The sequence below is a fragment of the Notechis scutatus genome, chromosome Z, assembly GCF_049901735.1.
Source record: "Notechis scutatus isolate UNSWTSFEM ecotype Mainland chromosome Z, rNotScu1.2, whole genome shotgun sequence".
Lineage (NCBI taxonomy): Eukaryota > Metazoa > Chordata > Lepidosauria > Squamata > Elapidae > Notechis > Notechis scutatus.
This window is the reverse complement of record NC_142025.1, coordinates 131,544,296-131,566,903: the sequence shown is the minus strand read 5'-3', so window position 1 is coordinate 131,566,903 and position 22,608 is coordinate 131,544,296. Positions and strand designations below refer to the sequence as shown.

Here is a 22,608-nt window from a genome sequence, read left to right as displayed (position 1 = left end):
AGCTGAATTCAGTCCATTTATATTCATAGAAATCAGTTTTTTTTCCTCCATGGTTATGCTTTATATTTAGGTCTAACAGCTCTCGTGGATCTTACTTCACGTTGTTCTTTGGTCTCCACTTGTCCACCTACTGCACCTTCTTCTTTTCCCATTCCTATTTGGTCCTCTTCAAATTCAGTTAAAATGTTCTCTTTTTCTATCTCCATTTCTCTTCTTTCGAAAAATTCCTTGTAAAATGTTTCTGCTTTCTCAAATGAATCAATTCTATATCTCTGTTCTTGCCATGTAAACATTAATCCTTCTGGGATCAGCCATCTGTAGTTCACCTCTTTTTTCAGTAGCATTTTGGTCAAAAATTGATATTCTCTTCTGATCTCTCTCACTTTTCTAGGTACTTGTTTTAAGACCACAATCTCTTTGTCTTTATATTTCAACACCTTCTCTCTTGCAGCTTGTAATATTTGAGTTTTAATAGTTTTTTTGGTGAATCTAACATGGACCTCTCTTGGTAATTGGTTCCTCGTCGCATATCTTGTGAAAACCCGATATATCTCATCTACTCCATCCATCATCTTTTCCTCTGATATTTCCAAGGCTCCAGCCAAAATTTCAATCATTACTGCAGCCAAGTTTTGTCCTTTTTCTTCCTCGATATTTTGGAATCTAAGATAGAATTCTGATCTGTCCATCTCCCACTTCAACATCCCACTTTTTTCTTGTTCAACCGTTGTTAATCTACTATCAATATTTCCAATTGTGTCATCTCTTTGCTTATCTTTCTCTTCTATTTTTTGGATTCTCTCATCATGTTTCACCATCATTTGTTGAAAATTTTCAAATTTTTCATCAATCTTCCCAATTCTTTGATCAATACTCTCCATTCTTTGTTCAATGCTCATTTTAAGTTCTTGTATTCCTTGCATAACCATCGTTAAATCCACTTGTGCTTTATCTTGCTTCGCCATTGTTAGAAGTCGTCCTCCAGATGATGGGGAAACAGGAGCAGAAGTTGAGATGCCCGAAGGTAGAATTTTCTTACTCATTTCTGTAGCTCAGAGTCTTCCGGTTCTTTTAATCCAATTAATAAGGTAACCAATTGTAATCCAATTAGGAAAGAGGAAAACACACAAAAAAAGAAAAAAAGCCAGTAAAAAGTAAAAAGCCCAAAGTTAAAAAGAAGAAAATTCTTCAGGTTCTTCAAGACCTTAATCCAGTTGTGAGATACTCAATTGTAAATCAAAAGTAAAAATTTAAAAATGAAGAGAAAAAAAGACAAAATAAAACCCAACAATATTAAAAAATAATAAGCAAAGAAAAAGAAAAAAAAGAGTTCTTCAGGTTCTTCCCACCTTAATCCAATTGAAAGGCCTCAAAAAATGAAAAATAGCCATAAAAATAAGTCACGAGTAGAGATAAATAGGCAAACATCCCAATGAGAAAAAAATTAGAGCAAAAAAACAAATATTCTGAGGCTTCCCCAGCCGATACACTTCTCTTTCTATCTCGTCCTTCTGGAGCTGTCCCAGCTTCAGCAGCTTAATGGCTGCCTCTCCACCGATGGCAAAAGCGCTTCTTCTGGATCAATCAGGGACTTGCGATGTCCCTGGGATCTACAGAATGCGCCCCTTACTGTCACCGTCTCTACAGGACAGTTTAGGTCCATTGGGACCGTCCAGGGGCGAGGATATCAGCTGCGATCTCGGAGCCCCAAGATTGCAGCTGTATTGCAACTAGTTTTGTGAGCGTGCACAGCCTTCAAAAAGCACCAATTTTTAACTTCAACAGCTCACCTTTTAGGGCAGCACAGGTAAGTAAAATAGCTGAGGCACAGAAATCCACTGTGCTGTGTGAATCAGTTGAGTTGAAAAACAGGGAAATATAGGACAGGATAGGGTGGGTGCAGGTTGGCAGGGCCAGCTGATCGTTGGAACTAATGGTTCGCTAGAACTGGTCTGAAACCGGCAGCAGTGGAGAGGAGACTGTTGATATCATATCCCTGTGATTGCAAACCTATGGCACACGTGCTGAAGTGGCACACAAAGCCACTTCTGCCAGCACATGAGGTCACCCGGAAGTATCTTCCATGCATGCATGGGGGGAGACACATGCACGCATGCACAGAGGCATGCAGGGGGTTGTGTGCACATATGCAGAGGTGTGCAATGCGGGAGTCACATGCACAGAGGCATGCAGTGCCTACACAGGGGGTTACACGTACATGCACAGGGGGGCGAGGGAGTTGCATGCGCATTGCATCATGAGTGCAGGTATGCGGGTCCATCCATGCATGCACGTGAGTACACTTTTGGCACGCAACATGAAAAAGATTAGCCACCATTGTCATATTCTATGCAATTTGTGTAATTACACAAAGGGAAAAAAGTCTCCCACCCATGAAAAGCAGAAGAGATGGGGGGGAAAACCCTGGCTGTTAGTTAAGTTCAAGTTAAAAGAAATTTTAAAAAATGGAGAAGTGGAGTCTCATGGATTGGTTGGCTTATTGAAAAATATCTTGTGGTTTTCAGTCTTTTAAATTGGCTCAATGGCATTGTCATCTCATTTCTTGGGAAATAAGGCAATCTTTTGGATGACTTAACATATTTATCTAATCTTCTTGGGAGAATCATCAACTAAATAGGAAAATTGGGAGAAAACTTCCAAAACAAGGATTGCCAAGAAAATTAGTTGGATAGGAACATGAAATCACCAGGAACAAAGGTGTTATCAAAGGAGACTTGATACTGGCTTTAAAATCTTCAGCAAAGTCTTACTAAGCACAACCAAGGTGGGTTAGTCTAGACTTTGCAAATAGAATGTTATCATCACTATCCTAAAAGGTAGAACTATCCTGTAGTACCAGTCAAATTGGATTGACTTTTTATCTACCACTAACTAGATTTAGTTTTATGTATTTATAAAATATTTCACATTCTTGGTCTGCCCATTTCCCTCAAAGAGAGAGTCTTTAGGTAAAGAGTTCATTCCAATTCTTCCTATCATTGGTATCTAAGGCTGTTCTTTTTGTTGTTGTAATTTTTTTTCCTTTGGTTGTTATTTTAAGTCTTAAATTCTCTATTCTCTTTCCCCCCTTTCCTTTTCCTTCCCCACATAAAACTCCTTATTCATTAAAGATGGCTTCTTCTTTGTCCCAGTCTTCTTGTTTTGCAGACGTTTCTTGTTGTTTCTCATAGTTCCAAATCTCCATTTCTAAGAATTGAAAAATGAAGCCAAAAGAACCCCTCCCTTCTTGTGCATCTTCTTTGTACTTTTTAAGTTCCATTTTCAATTCATCCAGAAGTAGTACCATTGTATAAATTTTTAAACAACCACCCGATTAATTTTAGTCATTCAAATGCAATAACCAAGAATCCAAAGATCATCAAGTAATCAAAATACACACAAGCTGTTTCTTTTTGCTTTTTTTCACTTTCTCTATCTGGGGTTCTACTATTTAGTTGCCAAGTTTCAGTTAAAATGTATCTTTTAGAAGTCTTGTTGAAGTTTTAGTGTTGATTCCTTTTAATTCCAGGCAGTCTCCTCCCTTTTTTCCAGATCTTGTCCTTTTATTCTTTTTCTCTCCTTTCCTGCTTAAACAAATTTTATAGTGTCCAGAAATGTTTATTATCCCTTTGACATTTTGTTTTATTTTCAGCTTAATTGCCTGTTGATGTCAAAGCAGATTTTTTTCCCCCGATTTCTTATTTTAGTCTCTTAGTTGTCAGTACAGGGAAAGGGAGAGAAGAAGGAAAAAAAAAAAAAACCTTTCCCTTTTCACTTTCCTTCACTGCTTCAGAATCTTTTTTGGGAACGATGTTATTTTTTTTTAGTTTAAATTCCAGGGTACCTTAGTTGTTGCTTTTGCAATTTAACCCGGTCAGCCAAAACTTTCTCTTCTTATCTTCCTCCTGCACATTCTTTTCCGGCCAAGTTCTTCTTTGAGGTAGCCATTTCTGACCACCGCTGCAAATGCCTTCGGGAAAGGTGGTCTGCTGAATCTATAGATGGATGGATGGATGGATTGATGGATACATACATTCATACATACATACACCAACTTTCCCTTTCATCAGTTCAGGAGTTATATACCAATATGCTATTAGCATGGAAAAATTTTTTTCTGCCTTAGAGTAATGATTTCATAATTACAATCTTAGATAATCATAAGGTATGCAGTCAAATTTACTCCTCCTCCTTCTCTTCCTCCTCTGTCTCCATTGTTGGTTTGAGCTTTATGGTGATTCTTATGTAGATTATAAAGTACTGGAGCTGCTGAATAAAAGGAGAGCTACATATTATATTTTTTAGGAATATAATAAATAGGTATATATTAAATGTATTAATTATAATTATTGGGAATATTTTTAGGAATACACATGTCATAAATTATCCCTAGATCTAATTGTTAGATTTGATTTACTGGGAATAGATTTATTAGGGATATAATGTAATAAATTTTTGTTTCATCTATTTTTTATTAGATTTCTTAGATTGGATTAATTAGGAATACACACACACACACACACACATATAATTTGTGTGTGTGTGTGTGTGTGTGTGTTCAACTTAGTGTCAATGAGAAGGATAATTTTGCAGGAAATATGCTATGCTTGAGATAAATACAGTATCTTGCCTTTTGTGGTGGAAAGTATATCTGATAAAAGACACGTTTCCAAATTCCTACAGAGATTTGAAACCAAGAATTTGCTTTCCTTCCTCTACATTTTATATTTTATGCTTTCCACATATTTTCCTCTTCCTTACATGAAAACCTTGTAAATGTGTAAAAATATATTTGCTGCAAAAGTGAGTAAATGATATGACTGATTTTGTAGCAACTGTTATATTTTATTAAATAATTAAACTAAGAATAATTTCTAGAAACATCAATCCAACAAAATAGTACAATATTTGATTTAGAGAAATTGCATGATAACTAAATCATGTTAGTATATGTTGTGCTTGAATATGACATTGAAACCTGGCTGCTGAATGCACCAAGGTATATTGATATGACAAAAGTAAAACATATATTACAATTTATTGGACATTCTGAGAACAGTTCAAAATGTAGTAAATAGTAACATGCCTCTGTCTGCTTAATTGATAAATGTTAATAGCTTGCTGATGTAACTCATGCAATCTACAAAGTTCTACATTATATAAGAGCAGAATATTTTTGGGTCCAACTTTCTCCAATTCTCTCTGCCAGTTCCACCTGGAGTAACATGCTCTAGGTACTGTTTATTGGTATCTAATAGTATCCTAGTAGTATGCTTTTTTTATAACTGAACCTTTATGTAATTGCATCAATCTTTTCAAGTAGGATAGGTCACAAATCTGGTGGTGCAAGGATTCCCAGTACAATTATGTACAGTGAGATAAATACAATATCTTGCCCTTGTTCAGGTCACAAGATGCATTGCTTTAAGAGCTGAAAAAGTAATATTATAATCAAATATGTTTTCTACCAAGTGACATATCAATATTTTCAAGTAGTCCAGGCTGCAAAACTGATGCTGCAGGGATTAGAAGAATATTACTTTATTGTTATATGTTATATTTACAGACATTTGATAACTACTCCAAAAGATCCGCTTTCCCCATTTTAAGAGCATTGTGATCAAGTTGGAGCTATATTCTTTTCATACACTTTCTTTCTTCTCACAACTGAGCAACATTTTATCTCTCCAACTTTCTTCTCAAAGCCAGTACTAACTTCTTCAAATCAGTGGATAGCACTAATTGTTAATTTTTCATTTTTAGGTGCTCCTTTGTGTTGAGTTCTGGTCTCAGTAAAATTATGTAGCATTTAGGGGAAAAGATAGATCCCAATATTCCCATATTGGAAGCCAAGATGGAGAAGATCTCCCCAGCTACCATGTATTTTCCTTTGGTGGATCTTAATGCTGTCCAAAAGTGCTCAGTCACTTATAACAACTCAATTTTAGTTCAGTACTTTGTCCTCTTCTCAAAAAGTTGTTAAACAGCAACAAGTTCACATTTCTTCTTATCAGCTATCAAGCAAACTTTCCTCTCTTCACTGCAGCTCTCAGATTGACAAACCACATTTAACACTATCCAGAATTACTGTTATCTCCACTTCAGCTTACTGTCTGGTTTTTCCTGCTGATCCTTCTGCCACCACTGATCTCTCACCGCTTCTCCTCCAGTCCATCTGGGTTTTCTCTTCTGCCAGAGCTCATTCCACAAATCACTAAAAAAAGCACTCCCTTTCACTTCCTCATCTGCAGAAGAAGCCCAGTGAATAATTTAGTCAAAAGCCGCTCCACCATCATTCTGCTGATTCATCCCTAGCCTCGCCCCTCTGTCAGGCTGTTCAGTCGGCCATTGCTGACTATCTTCCTCCTCGTCCACTTGATTAGTTCTTGTTGGTTTTCTAATCGTGTTCCACCACAAACGCTGCTCGGAAGCATTCCACAAGATGCCCACTCTTCCGGCTATCACTCTAGGATCTCCTTGACTCCAACAAGTCCCATGAACACAGGGAAAAAGTGGATTGATGAAACAAAGATCTCCATTCACACTTCCACTCTCTCTGGCAGCTGGCTCCACCTCCCAAATGGCTGTTCTTAAAAACCTTCAGTGATGGAGTACCTGTGACTTCTGGAATAAACCTTTCCACTGATTAATTGTTCTGTTAGGATTTTTTTCTCTTAGTTCTAGGCTCATTCTCTCCTTGATTAGTTTCTATCCATGACTTCTTGTCCTGTTCTTAGGGGCTTTGGAGAATAGGTTGACCCCATTTTGTTTGTGACAGTCTCCTTGATATTGGAAGATTGCTATCAATAATTCTTTTCCAATATGCTAAGAGGATACATAATTCACAGTAAATATATGTTTTACATGGCCAACAAAGGTCTTTGGAACCAACATTTAAACAAACTGAAGTAAGAAGGTCTGTTAAGGAGAATTCTGCCCAAGGAACAGAGTACTGCTAAATAACATATCCAGCTAAATAATTTGCTTCCATATGATCTTGTGATGTCCAGTATCTTAGAAAGCATTGCAGACCACTGAAGATAAATTTATCAGTGGCTACGAGACATAAATTGGTCTCATACTTCCAGGACAAGAAATAAATTGGCTTTTAAGGGCATTGTATCCATGTTTAAGCTTCCTGTAGGCATCCCTTTGCTCCATTGAGCAAATACTATGATGGAGTGAATAGTCCATTGACTTTATCCATTAAATAGCTTGTACTGCATTCTTTTTTTAAAAACAAACAAACTTTATTAATTTTTTTTAACACACATAAACAAAACATAGGATGTAGTGACATAAAATATCTTTTCTAGAAGAAACAAATAAACCATCTTATTTGAAAAGAAGATAATTCCAAATTTATCACACTTCTATATATATATTTATCTTGTCTACTCAACTTCTTATTTTTACTCCCTTTCCTTCTATTTAATCATATTTCTTCTGCCTTAATATATTTTCATTAGTATTCTTCCACATCCTATCAGACTTAAACAAACATTACACAAAACATAAATACATAAAACTTCTTTTTGGAAGGTGGCTTACCCCGAGTTAACTCTTTTTATACAGACATCAATCAAAATTTATACTCACTTAATATACTATCTCATATCTTATTTAGCATTCTCTAATTTTCCATATATTTTCTCTCTCCTACTCATTCTTCTAATTCTGTTTTATTTATTCCCTCTCAATTAAATAATTGTATTTGCATCTTTGGTCCGTTTTCTTTCAATCACCTACTTATCCTTTCTATCTAATACAATATTTCTCCTGTAAACCCAAATTGAAGTATGACAACTTTTTATCTTCCCCCTAAATAACACTTAAAATAAAACATATTTTCCGTGCTGATTCTGCTCCATACATTCAAAGTATTTCATTTCAAAATAATAAAACAAACAAATAATATTGAGTTTGATAAATAATAATAAAACTAAAAACAAGTAAAAAAAAGAAATATTAAGTTTATAGTACAATAAAAACAATGTTTCATAGGAAATTAAATTCTATTATTAATTCTTAAACAATAAAGATAATATTTCATAAGAAATTAAACTCTATAATTAAATCATGGCTTCCCTTTAATACATTTTTAAATCATATAATATTCTAATTTTCTAACTCAGCTTCAAATACTAATATCTACAATGCATTCTTATGTACTTTTGCAGAATCATTTTAAAAAAAATTATCTCACCCCTTATCTCTGAAAAAAATTCATTTTTTAGCATCTTGTTTAAAGCCTTTATGACTTCTCTTTCCTTTTCCCCTTTCTTTCTTCTCCATTCTAACTTTTTGACCCCCATCTCTCCAATTTCACTCTCTTACTTCCCTCTCTGTTGTATTTCTCTTTTCTGTTGCTTTCTGACATCATATCGCTTTTTCATCTCATTTTTCTTTTTCTTGGTTGCTTTTTTAAGTTCTAAGTTCATCTTTTCCTTGTCCCCCTTCCGCTTTTCTTCCTCCACTAAGTGCGTATGTCCATAAAGATGGTTTCTCCTTCATCCTGTCGTTGTGGGTAGAAATCGCCATTTCCAAAAAATGAAAGATAGATCCAGAAGAGCCCTTATCTTCTTTTTTCAGTCTTTGAAATTCAATTTATAGTCCTTCAAAAGATAATGCCATTTTTTCTTTCTTTCTTTTATAACGCAACCCTAATGTCCTTAATCCCTTTTTTTAAACAAGCTTTCACAGAAATCTCACAGTCACAAAGCAAGCCAAATCAGAGCAAACAGTTTCATTTAGCACTTTCTTCTTTCTATCTTTTCACCTCCTTTAGGGTAGAGTTCAAATACACACTTCCAAGATGATCTTCTAGAAGTTTTAATGTCTTTTAATCCTGTTCTTATAGGCTCAAAGCAATCTCCTTCAGTACAATCTTATAATGAGTCTTTATCTCTTCCCTTCCCCTTGTAAAAAATAAAAGGAATTTTAAGTTTTTTAAATCCAATGTCCAGAAATCCTTTATCCCTTGGCTTTAAATTTCAAATTGAGTTACCTTCGGTGCCCAAGTAGATATTCCAGATCTCCGTCTGTTATTTCTATGGGGAGGGAGAGTAAATAGAAAGCTTCCCCTTCAGCTCACCGCAGCTTTCCGATCTTCTTTGGGAAACAATATATCCTCAGGCAATTCAAGCAGTTCAGCTTAAAGGGTATTTAAGAGTTCTTATTGTCTCGGCTCAGCCAACACTTTCACTTTCAGCTTCCTCCAGCACAAATCTTACCCGGCTGCAGGCTTCTTTGTGACGGCCATCACTGACCGCCGCTCCACCACCTTGGGAAAAAGGGGTTTTTCCGGCTGGGGAGGGGGTCTACAACACCCCCAAACCCCTGTCCGGATCCCCTCTCTCTTCAGCTGCCTCTACAGGGCAGCCATATCCCCCAGACCCATTTGGATCGGGGGCACCTTGGCAGCAAGCGCAGCAGGAATCACGAGCTGTCGCAAATTCCTGCTGCCACCGAAGCCATGCAACCGGAAGGCTATCTTGTACTGCATTCTTATGACCAAAAGAACCATACAATTATCTCTGAAGTATCTAAGAATACAGTGGAACCTTGGGTCATGACCATAATTCATTCCAAGACTACAGTCGCAACCCAATTTGGTTGTGACCGGAAGCATGACCGTCTGTGCATGTGCAGATTAAAAAATGGCACCGAAAGGGAAATCATCACAGCAGGGAAAATTGCTGCAGCTGTGTCTAGTCTCCACGTGAAGATGTGTTTGTGACTAGAAACAAAAATTTTCTGAAAATTCTGGTCGTCACCTGATTTGGTCATGAATAGAAACATTTCCGACCCAAGGTTTCACTGTACATGGATGGGAGAGCATACATGGGGTCCCCAGTTACAAATAGTTTCCCTTTTTAGGTATAAATAAATTAGCCATTATCATCTTCATACTTTTTTATGCCTCACTTTGTGAAGCAGGTTGGCCAAGAAATCAGACCGGTTGAGATGGGTTAGCTTACTGTGGCTTCAAATAAAGGAGTTGACACTTAAAATTTTGAGCTCAGTGTTTCTCAACCTCAGCAATTTTATGATGTGTGGCCTTCAACTCTCAGAATTCACCATCCTCTACGCTCTAACCAGCCAATCATTTTTTTCTCACCTCCACAGACGCTGAGAAGGCATGTTCATTGCCCATTGTACTTTTTATTTTCATCTATTGTGGGTTTTATCTTTAACAATGGTTATTAATCTGCCTTTCACTGTACTTGTCATAGAGCAGTCATAATTGAAATATTTTAATGAGAGGATATGTAATATGAAATAAATATGAAATGGAGGATAAAAGTGAACCTAAATATATGTTTTATACAGTGAGATAAATACAGTATCTTGCCTTTGCCTCTTGACTGACAAGATGCATTACTTTAAGGGCTGAAAAAGAAATAATATAATCAAATATATTTACTTCCAAATAACATGTCAATATTTTCAAGTAGGCCAGGCCACAAAATTGATGCTGCAGGGATTAGAGGAATATTACTTCATTGTTATATGTTATATTTACAGACATTTCATAGCTACTCCAAAGGATCCCCTTTCTCCATTTTCAGGACAGTGAGATCAAGCTGGAGTTATATTCGTTTCTTACATTTTCTTTCTCCTCACAACTGAGCAACATTCTATCTCCCAAACTTTCTTCTTAAAGCCAGTGCTAACTTCTTCAAATCAATGGATAGCAGTAATTGTTAATTTTTCATTTTTAGGTGCTCCTTTGTGTTGAGTTCTGGTCTCAGTATGATTATGTAGCATTTAGGGAAAAAGATAGATCCCAATATTCCTATACTGGAAGCCAAGATGGAGAAGATCTCCACAGTTACCATGTATTTTCCTTTTGTGCTCAGATAAGTTGGCACAAAAGTCACCCATACACTACAAAACACCAGCCTGCTAAAAGCAATAAATTTGGCTTCATTAAAAGAGTCTGGCAGTTTTCGAGCAAAGAAAGCCACAATATAGCTGATGAGAGCAAGAAATCCCATATATCCTAAAATATAATAGAACATGTTGCCTGATCCTTCATTGCATTCAACTACAATCTCTTCCGGAAGAGAATGCATGTCCAAATTTGGGAACGGAGGGCCAATGCACAGCCACAATAAGCAAATACTTGCTTGAATGCAGGAACAACAGAGAATCAGAGAATTTGAAAATCTTTTCCCCACCCATTTTCTCATTTTTGATCCTGGCTTAGTAGCCATAAAAGCTAGAACCACTGTGAGGGTTTTGGCCAAAACTGAAGAGACAGCAACTGAGAAGATGATCCCAAAAGCAATTTGACGAAGAAGACAGGTCAGAAATTGGGGCTGACCAATGAATAGCAAGGAACAGAGGAAGCAGTGGAAGAGGGAGACAAGGAGAAGATAAGTGAGATTCCGGTTGTTAGCTTTGACAATGGGAGTATTCCGATGTTTTATGAAAATTACAAGTACCACCACTGTGGTCACAGAAAATGATAAAGCCAGAACAGCCAAAGTGATGCCCAAAGTTTCATTGTAAGACAAGAAATTTAGATCCTTTGGAATGCACAAGTTTTTTTCCTTGTTTGGATACTGTTCTTCTGGACAGTCTAAGCAGTCATCCATATCTGTGAAAATATGTGTAGTATTTCAGAATTCATAGCAGTATTTCAAATTTTGCATACTTTTGCTTATTGAGAAATATTTACTAATAGAAAATATCCTATGTCATTAAACTTCAGTGGACAACTATGGACGTTGTAACTGAAATGTGCAACAATTCTCATCATTCATTATTTTCAATCCTCCAAGCCAGAAGTGCTGGCAGATATAGTTCAGCAACATTAACAACTATTCACATCTCTGTTAAATAGATATTTGTTAAAACTTGCTATTGGAGAGCTCATCTAGAATGGGACTCTCACAAATAATGAGAGATGACCTCTAAGTGTGTGATATCTCTGTGTGAAATCTCTGTGGCTGTCTTTAGGGATACAAACTTTAGTTATGCACACGCATAAATATAACAATTCAATATTTCCTACCTCTTTCATTTGAAAATTTTCTTGATGGACAAATATTACAATCATAGCAACAAAAAGGCCCCCTTTCCTTCATTTTCTTTCTGGAGCCTGGTAGGCAATGATCATTGCACAGAGTAAGAGGTATGGTCTATCATTAAAGAGAGTGAGAGAGAGAAAAACATTTTATTCCCTTGAATCCAACCATTTTCAGAAATCAGTACATGCATCATAAACTTCTGAGAAATATTCAGTAGTTTCGTCCGTTTGTGCAGATATGTGCACATATAACAAATGGTCTAAAATAGCATGTATTGTTGATGCTTGTATTTGACTTCAGGCCTGTTCAATGTTGGTGGTGGGATTCAAATGATTTAACAACTGATTCTCTGCCCTAATGACTGGCTGGGTAGGCATGGATGAATGGGCATGGCCAACTCAATGTAACTCACGTCAAAGGGCACCTCATCTTGCCTATCCTCTCCTTGCCATGTCTGGCTCTGCCTTGCCCCCCGCCCGCCCGCCACTCCTTGTCACATCCATCTGCTCACCTCTCGGAGCAAGTAGTTTTCAAATAAAAAGAATAGTTGCCTTTTGCAAATAAATAACAAACATCTTGACTGCAGGTTTGATGCATCTTGCAAAGTATTGCTGCTCATTCTAGTCTCTTTTCCTATTAACAGGTCCAGCTCAGATTGCAATTTGCTATAACCTCTCCTGTCTTTTGCATCATTCTATGGGAGATTATTCTGAAATGTTATCTGTGGTGTTTCCAACTTTACAAGTTTGTTTCCTTCAACCCTGCTTTTGCATGCAATTCTTGCAAGTTATTTTGACATTTCTTCCTCCTTCTTAAACAAAGTAGTAGTTCAGGTGCTGGCCTAGAAACCAAGAGACTCTGAGTTTTAGTCCAATTTTCGGCTTGAAAAAATGGCTGAGTGACCAAGACACTCTCTCCCAGCCCAAACCACTTCTTAGATTGTAGTTGTGGGGAAGTCAAGAGGAGGAAGGAATATTTGATAAGTTCTCCATCTTGAATTCTCTATAAAGTAATAAAGACAGAATAAATGTCTAACAAAATAAATAAATCATTTGTGAGAATGATGTCTTTCTAAAGGACAAGGCGTGCTGATTGCCTTGTCACATGCCTTACACTACTGCATTTATTTCATTGTTATCCACTTTATTTTTCTCTGCTTTTTTATTTATTCTTGTGATTGGCATTAGAAGGGCAAATTGAAACATTGAATAACTATCTTAATACAAACATGTGTATTAACACTAGGATTACTATACACTATCATATCTCAAGACCTAAAATGGACACAACATGAAAAACATCATCAAAAAGCACAACAAAGAATGTTCTTTCTGTGCCAACTCAGAAAGCTCAAACTGCCCAAGGAGCTGCTGATACAGTCCTACAGAGGAATTATTGAGTCTGTCATCTGCATTTCTATAACTGTCTGGTTTGGTTCTGCAACCAAACAAGACAGACACAGACTTCAGAAAATAATTAGGACTGTAGAAAAAACAATTATTACCAATGTGCCTTCCATCGAGGACCTATGTACTGCACAAGTCAAAAAGAGGGCTGTGAAAATATTTACAGAACCCTCAGATCCTGGACATAAGCTGTTTCAACTCCTACCCTCAAAATGATGCTATAGAGCACTGCACATCAAAACAAATAGACAAAAGGACAGTTTATCCCAAACACCAACACTCTGCTAAAGAAATAATTCCCTCAACACTGTCAAACTATTCACTAAGTCTGTATTACTATTACGATTAATCTTCCCATCCCTACTTTCAGCAATCTTCTCCCACTTATGACTGTATGACTGTAACTTTGTTGCTTATATCCTTATGATTTATACTGACTGTTTCCTAGTATGATTTGATTGCTTATTGTACCCTATGACTATTATTAAGTGTCGTACCTTATGATTCTTGATGAATGTAATCTTTTCTTTTATGTGAGAGCATATGCACCAAGACAAATTTCTGGTGTGTCCAATCACACTTGGCCAATAAAGAATTCTATTCTATTCTATTCCCTTTGCAAATTAGCTTTGCTAAAATTTCACACACTGGATCAAAAATGTCAAGTTTGTCCTCTTCCAGACACTTATTATAACAATACTGGCAAATGTTAATTGCTGAAAAAAGAGCTATTTATTTTGATTTTCAAACTGGAAACTTTAGTTTGGTCTTACCTGGTTAAAATGGACTGGCCATGTGATTTTTCTTTCATTTATGGAGAACCCTCTGTCTTATAGTGCTTCAGGATCCATTTGTCCCACTTCTACTTTCATGAAGGATTTGTTAGGGAAAGTTACCCAGCTGATAATGTCAAATCCAGCTAGCAATTCACCCTTCTTGTCAAAACATACTAGGTCTCCAGCACAGTTGTTAAAGGAGACTTGACTTAGGAAATGGTAAAGCTGGAGGAAATGAAGTTTTGGCAAGGATTATTACCAAAGTGGTGCAAACAGTGAAAATTGTTTGGCTGGGAATAGAGTTTTGCTATACTCAGAAGTTATTTAATTATTTTATCACTCCATTATTGGTCGTCCCATTATTTCCTTCCCCAATCAAATATTTCAGTCAGCTCAGTTTTAAAAGGATACTAAGAACTAGCAGATAATGTATTTCAAACAAACAGACTAAATTTTCCTTTGGCATAGAAATATTTTGGTATGCCTATGTCACAGGTATTTCAAACTTAAGGTTTACTACCTGCCAAAGGAATACTACTACTACTACTATTGCTGCTGCTACTACTATACTGCTACCTCTAGTACCACTACTATTACTGCTTCTACCAAATTAAATTTATGTATTGTCTACCTTCCAGTATCTCTGGGCGATTTCCAAGTGATTATTAAGCAGTTATATATTTTTTCTGCTATAACTTTGGAGTGGTTTACATTAAGTTTATATCTGTTGTGTGCTCTTGTGTTGTTGCGGTTAAAGCTGAAATGTTAACTGGCAAGACATTGTAACATATGATTTTATGGACTATGCTTAAGTCCAATCTTAGCCAGTGTAGTTCAAGGTTGTCTAAGCCTAGAATCTGAAGTCTGATTGGTGTAGGGTATTCTATTGCGAACAGAGGAATGTAGTACTCTTCTGGTAAAATACTTCTTGCTCAATTGTATTTATGTCTGATATACAGTGTGGATTCCAGACAGCAGAGCTAAACTCAAGTATTGGTCTAGCAAAGGTTTTGAATGCCCTAGTTAGCAAAAGAGTATTACCAGAGGAGAAGCTTCATAAAATTAATTTTACAACTCTTAAAACCTTTTTGGCAATACTGTTGTAGTGAGCTTTGGTGCTTAGGTCATTAGATATGAGAACTCCAAGGTCCTTGACAGAGTGAGGGTCATCAACAAGGTCATATCCATTGCGCTTGTATTTGGTATGTATGTATGTATGTATGTATGTATGTATGTATGTATGTATGTTATTCAGCTTTGTTCGGGTATTTTTCCATGTCATTGTAGTTGTGCTTTTAAAGTTGTAGCAACGTTTGTGCAAGTTGCTTTTGGGTGGTTTGCTTGCGCATAGATAGAATAAGACACCAAGTTGCTAACACAATAAGACACCAAGTTACTATGCACAAGCAAACCACCCAAAAGCAACTTGCAGAAAGAAGAAATTAAAGCGGTACAAGCCCTGAAAAGAGATAGCAGCATAATCATACTTCCAGCAGACAAAGGGAATGCCACAGTAGTAATGGACAGAAAAGACTATGAAACAAAATTGACAGACCTACTCCAAGACTCCACATACAAACCCATAAACACGGACCCAACCACATATCTGGAAAAATTAACCAAGAGGAAGATTATAACCAGCCACATGAGCAAAGAGATCCAACAGATGATCATCCCAAGAGAAAAATCTTCCAGATGCCCCAAACTATACGGCCTCCCAAAAATACACAAAGAAGGCATACCTCTCAGACCCATGGTCAGCTCCAGAGGAGCACCACTACAAAACCTAGCTAAACACTTAGCAAAACAGCTACAGCCCCATGCTGACACAGCAGCTTCACATGTACAAAACTCATACCACTTCTTGGAAATGATCAAAGATCTACACGTGGAACAAGAAGATCTGCTTGTAAGTTTCGACGTGGTTTCACTATTCACTCAAGTCCCAATAAAAGAAACTCTTGAAATCATCAAAAATAAATACCAACCAGCTAAACACCTCATGGAACTAACAGAACACTGCTTAACCAACACATATTTCATATACAAAGGACAAAGATACAAGCAAATTGAAGGAGCCCCTATGGGATCACCACTGTCACCCATCATTGCAAACCTGTTCATGGAAGAATTTGAATCCAGAGCCCTGGCTAATGCCACCCACAAACCCAAACTATGGTTAAGGTACATCGATGACACATTTGTGATTTGGCCCCATGGAAAAGAAAACCTAAACAATTTCCTAACACACCTAAACAGCACGCACCCCAAAATCAAGTTCACCATGGAAACCAAAACAAACAACTACCATTCCTAGATTTACTAATCTACAAAAGAACAGATGGCACACTAGGTCACACCATATACCAGAAGAAAACACACACCAACCTCTACCTCGATGCCCAATCCCACCACCACCCAGCACAGATAAACTCCGTGGCCAAAACACTAATTGCTAGAACCAAACGCCTGGTAGACAAGACACACATAAAGACTGAACAATGCACCCTGGCTAAAATACGGACAGCCAACAGCTTCCACAAAAGCAAAATCACCGGCTTGATCCACAAAAACACACTGAGACATAATGGAGACCTAGAAGATGAACAGACCTGTGGAACAGCTGTCCTGCCCTACATAAGAGGTACTACAGACAAAATCAGTGAGATACTACACAGGCATCACATCAAGACTGCCTGGAGGGCAGAGCTGGCGTAACAATGGTACGGCTTGCAATCTCGGAGGTCTGAGATTGCAGCCGATATCTTTGCCTCTGAACGGTCCAAACGGACCTAAACCATCCCGAAGAGATGGCGATAGTGAAGAGCGCATCCTGTAGATCCCAGGGATATCGCAAAGTCCCTGGTCGATCCAGGAGAAGCTCTTCTTGCTGGCGGCAGAGAGGCAGCTATTAAAGCTGCTGAAGTTGGGACAGCTCCGAAACGGAAGACGTTTGAAAGAGAAAGTGTGCCGGTTTGGTGAGAACTTTTTTATTATTATTATTATTTTAAGACTTAAAAGGACACCCTAATGGAAAAGAAGAATATGTAAAAGTTTTCGGCTGAATTGAATAAGTGGCGGTTTTAAACGGAAATGTCAAAGTAAGGCTTCGTTGTTTTTGTTTTTCTTCTTATTGCTGGACTTCTATTGTGATTTTGTATTTGCTAACTGCACTGGGTTTTTTTTCTATTTACATTTACTGTTTCTTCTCTTTTTTGGTTTTGCAATACTTTAGGTTAGAGGCTCCCTTTAGTGTGTGTGTGTGTATATATATATATATATATATATATATATATATATATATATATATATATATATATATATATATATATATATATATATATATATATATATATATATATATATTCTCCTTTTTAAAAAAAAAAAATTCCATTCCGTTTTGCCTGGGAAAGGAGGGGGAAAGTGAGAGAAAGAAACTTTGTAACACGGCCAACTAGAGGCTTGTAAATTTTTTACACAAAGCTGAGAAAGCTGAGAAAGAAAGATCTGAGACTCCATTTCAAGGACATTGCAACGTGATAAGATAGAGGGAAGAGCATGGGAGAGTGTTATTACAGGTGTTCTTCTGGATTTCTATCAACATTGAAGCTTGGTTTTGAAGTTTGTGGAGAAGAAAGTCATAATAGGAGCCTTGGACAATTAAATAAAGTACAATGTGTCCTTTTTATTTTTTTCTAAGTTGTGCTACCCCCTCCTTACCAGCTTCATTGTACTTTTTTTTTTGAAACCTTTATTTTTGTAATATCCCCACTTATGCTTTTTATTTTAAAGGGAAAGCCTCAAAAGTTTTCCTTTTTCTTTCTTTTTCTTTTCTTCTTTGGGATTTTTTGCTTTTCCATCCATTTTTTTTGGTTCTTTTTTATGTCTTTTTTTTTTATTTGAGACTTCTTAACTCGATTAAGGTGTTGAAGAACCTGAAGAATTTCTTCTATTCTCTTTTGCCTTTTTAAACCTCTTTTTGTTTTTTCTTTCTTTCCTTTTTACTTAATTACTGATTGGATTAAGGTTCAGAAGAACCTGAAGAATTTTTCTCTCCTTTTCTTTTTACTACCATTGGGCTTTTTACTCTCTACCATTTTTATTTTTCACCTTGGATTATAATTGGCTACTTCACCAATCAGATTAATATTTAAAAGAATTTGAAGATTTTGAATCGTTTAAAATGAGTAGGAAACTCATACCTTCTGGTGCCTCAACTTCTACTTCTGCCTCTCCACCATCTGGAGGACAACGTTTAATTCAGACAAGGTTAAAGCAAGATAAAGAACAAGAAAAAGTGACTCTACAGATGATTATGCAAGGAATTCAAGAACTTAAAACAAAATCAGACACTATTGAAAAGAGAATAGAGAAAATTGATGAAAAAGTGGAGAATATTCAACAAATGATGATGAAGTATGATGAGATTCCAAAAAATTGAAGAAGAAGATAAAAATCAGACACCATTGAAAAGAGAATAGAGAACATTGAACAAAGAACAGAGAACATTGAACAAAGAACAGAGAACATTGAACAAAGAACAAGGAAGACCGATGAAAAAAATGGAAAATATTCAACAAATGATGGCGAAGTATGATGAGAGATTCCAAAAAATTGAAGAAGAAGATAAACAAAGAGACAAGAAGATTGGAAACATTGATAGTAGATTAACAGTGGTTGAACAAGATAAAAGTGGGATGCTGAAGTGGGAGATGGACAGAGCAGAATTTTATCTCAGATTTCAAAATATAGAGGAAGAAAAAGGACAAAATCTAGCTGCGATAATGATAGAAATACTGGCTGAAACTTTGGAAATAACAGAGGAGAAGATGATGGATGGAGTAGATAAGGTATACTGAGTCTTTACAAGATATGCGATGAGAAACAACCTGCCAAGAGAAGTTCACATTAGATTTACAAAAAATCCATTAAAAGACAAATATTACAAGTGGTAAGAGAGAAAACGCTGAAATACAAAGGTAAGGAAATTGTGGTTTTAAAACAAATACCTAGAAGAGTGAGAGAGATGAGAAGAGAATACCAATTCCTGACTAAAATGTTATTGAAAAAAGAGGTGAATTATAGATGGCTGATTCCAGAAGGACTAATGTTTACATGGCAAGAACAGAGACATAGAATTGATTCAATTGAGAAAGCAGAATTATTCTAAGCAGAATTTTTTGGAGGGAGAGAGGAAGAGGCAGAAAAAGAGGTCTCACTAATTGAATTCCAAGAGGACCAAAAGGGGACTGAAAAAGAAGAAGGTGCAGTAGGTGGACAGGTGGAAATCAAAGAACAATGTGAACTAAGATCTACAAGAGCTGTCAAACCTAATTACAAAATATAATCATGGAAGAGAAAAAACTGATTACAATGAATATAAATGGACTTAACTCAGCTGTTAAAAGAAGGAAAAATTTTCATAAATTAGAGAAATTAAAATTTGATATAATTTGTCTACAAAAAAGTACAAATTAAAAAACAATATGAACTATTGTTGGCACATCCAAAATTAGGGAAAATATTTACTTCTTTGACTCAATGTAAGAAAAGAGGAGTGGTTTTATATATTAAAGAGACTATCCCAGCAAAATTGATTCATACTGATGAAGATGGAAGAGTATTAATGGTGGAAATAATAGACAATAATATGAAAACACTCCTGATTGCAATTTATGCTCCGAACTATAAACAAGAAGAATTCTACAAAAAATTCACATGAAAATAATTGGACTGGACTATGTTAATATAGTTATGATGGGAGATTTCAATGGAATTGTAGACAATAAATTGGACTATACAGCAACAACAACAAAGCAAAACAGAAAGACCCTCCCTAAATCCTTTTTTAAAATGATAGATGAAATAAACTTAAAAGATATATGGAGAGAAAGAAATGCTAAAACCAAACAATATACTTTTTATTCAAATAGACATTTATCATGGTCCAGAATAGATATGATTTGGATCTCAACAGAACTAATATCTAACATTCAAGAAACAAACATTGAAACAAGTACTTGGGCAGACCACAATCCAATGATAATTAAATGGAAAGGACAAAAACGAAGATTGAGATGGACACTAAATAATACTATTTTAAAGGAAAAAGACTTTACACAATGGATGGAAAAAGAATTGGCCTTCTTCTTTAGAGAAAATAAGAAAGAAGATACTTCAATTCAGAATGTCTGGGACACAATGAAGGCACATGCCAGAGGCTTGATAATAGACAATACAAGGAAAAGGAAGATCAGGAAAAGACAAGCCACTAAAGTTTTAGAAGATGAACATAAAAGACTTGAAAAAGAACTACAGAAAACGCCACAGAAAAAAACATTAAACTAAAATTGGACATAATTAAACATAAAATGGGTCAAATAGAGAAAGAAGAATTGGCACAGAAAATTAGAAGTGCTAAGCAGAACTACTTTGAAGATGCAAACAAACCAGGTAGATGGTTAGCATACAAATTGAGAAAGGAGAAAGAATCAAGGAAAATATTGCAGTTAATAGATGATCAAAGCCAAGTTTGCTACGGCAATAAAGAGAAAAAGGAAATTATTCGAGACTTTTATGGGCAACTATATAAGCAAGAGAATATTGATGCGGAAAGAGTCAAACAGTACTTACAGAATGCTAATCTACCTAAGATACCTAAAGAGACTGAAAAAATGTTAGAAAGCAATATAACAATGATGGAATTAACTGAAGCACTTAAGAAGCAAAATAATGGAAAAGCACCAGGTCCAGATGGGCTTCCAGCAGAATTTTACAAAACATTACAAGAATCGTTGAGCCTTCCATTGCTAGAAGTCATGAATGAAGTTATGTCGAAGAAGAAGATGCCTAAAACATGGTCAGAAGCCTATATTACACTTATTCCAAAAGAAGAGGCTGATCCATTGCAAATTAAGAATTATAGACCTATTTCTTTATTAAATGCAGATTATAAAATTTTCACTTCAATACTGGCAGAAAGACTCAAAAAATATTTAAATAATTTTATTCATCCTGACCAAAATGGATTTCTGCCAAAGAGACAAATCAAAGATAACATGAGAGTAATTTTGGACACTTTGGAATATTATGAGGCACACCCCGAAAAACAAATGACTTTGATATTTTTAGATGCACAAAAGGCATTTGATAATGTGAATTGGAGCTTCATGTTATTATTATTGGAACAGATGGGTTTCACCAGAAAATTTATTCAAGCAATAGAAGCCATATATCATAAGCAAATGGCAAAGGTAATGATAGAGGGAGAATTGACAGATTCTATCAATATAAGAAAAGGTACAAGACAAGGATGCCCACTATCACCTTTGCTATTTGTATTAACTTTGGAAGTGTTAAACAGAAATATTAGAGACGAAAGGAGTATAAAAGGAATGAAAATTAAAAAGGAAGAATTTAAGCTGCAAGCGTATGCGGATGACTTGGCTTTTATTTTAGAAGACCCTTTAGAAACAGCTCCAAAAATATTGGAAAGGATAGAGACATATGGTAAGGTGGCTGGTTTGAAAATAAATAAAGATAAAACAAAGATTTTGACAAAGAATATGTTACTAAGACAAAGAGAAGAACTGGCAGACCTATTGAAAATTCAAGTCACAAACAAGGTTAAGTATTTGGGGATACATTTGACACCAAGATGTAGTACATTAAAAGAGAACAATTACATTAAACTTAAACAACAGATAGCCTTAGATTTGATGAAATGGGAAAATCTACAATTGTCATTAATAGGGAGAATTTCAACGATCAAGATGAATATCCTACCCAGAATTTTATACCTGTTTCAAACAATACCAATTAGGCTTGGAAAAGACTATTTTGAAGATTTAAATAAAATTGTGTTGAAATATATATGGCAAGGCAAGAAAGCGAGAATAAAGTTAAAACTTTTACAAGATGCTAGAACTAGAGGAGAATTTGGTTTGCCTAATTGGGAGTTGTACTACAAAGCTACAAATTTGATGTGGGCTAAGGAATGGATAACATTAAGAAATACTAGATTGTTGACACTAGAAGGACATGATTTGTTGTTGGGCTGGCATGCCTTTTTATGGTATAAGCAGGGAACTGAAACACCGGGCTATTTTAGAAGACATTATATACGGGAGTCTTTGTGGTTAAATTGGGAGAAGATTAAAAGACAATGTTATTTGAAAATTCCAGTCTGGTTATCGACTATTGAAGCATTTTCCTATCCTATAATATACAAGAAGGAACAAACAGTTAGATATGGGGAAATACTGGATGAAAAGGGTGAACTTAAATTGATGCAAAACCTAGAGGAACAAGATATAAAGATGAATTGGTTTTCATATGTGCAAATACATTCAAGGTATGATGAAGATTTTAAAAAAGAAGGATTCTATG

The 22,608-nt window shown here is 35.9% G+C and overlaps 1 protein-coding gene and 1 long non-coding RNA gene across 2 annotated transcripts in view; both read right to left on the bottom strand.

The window, feature by feature from the left end:
* LOC148129296 (uncharacterized) overlaps window positions 1-22,608 on the bottom strand; it is a 189,073-nt gene that overhangs the window by 95,273 nt on the left and 71,192 nt on the right. The window lies entirely within an intron of this gene.
* On the bottom strand, window positions 10,667-11,612 carry LOC148129297 (vomeronasal type-2 receptor 26-like). Its single transcript, XM_087948181.1, has one exon. The coding sequence runs from the start codon at window positions 11,601-11,603 to the stop codon at window positions 10,707-10,709; it is 897 nt and encodes a 298-aa protein (XP_087804307.1). The 5' UTR covers window positions 11,604-11,612; the 3' UTR covers window positions 10,667-10,706.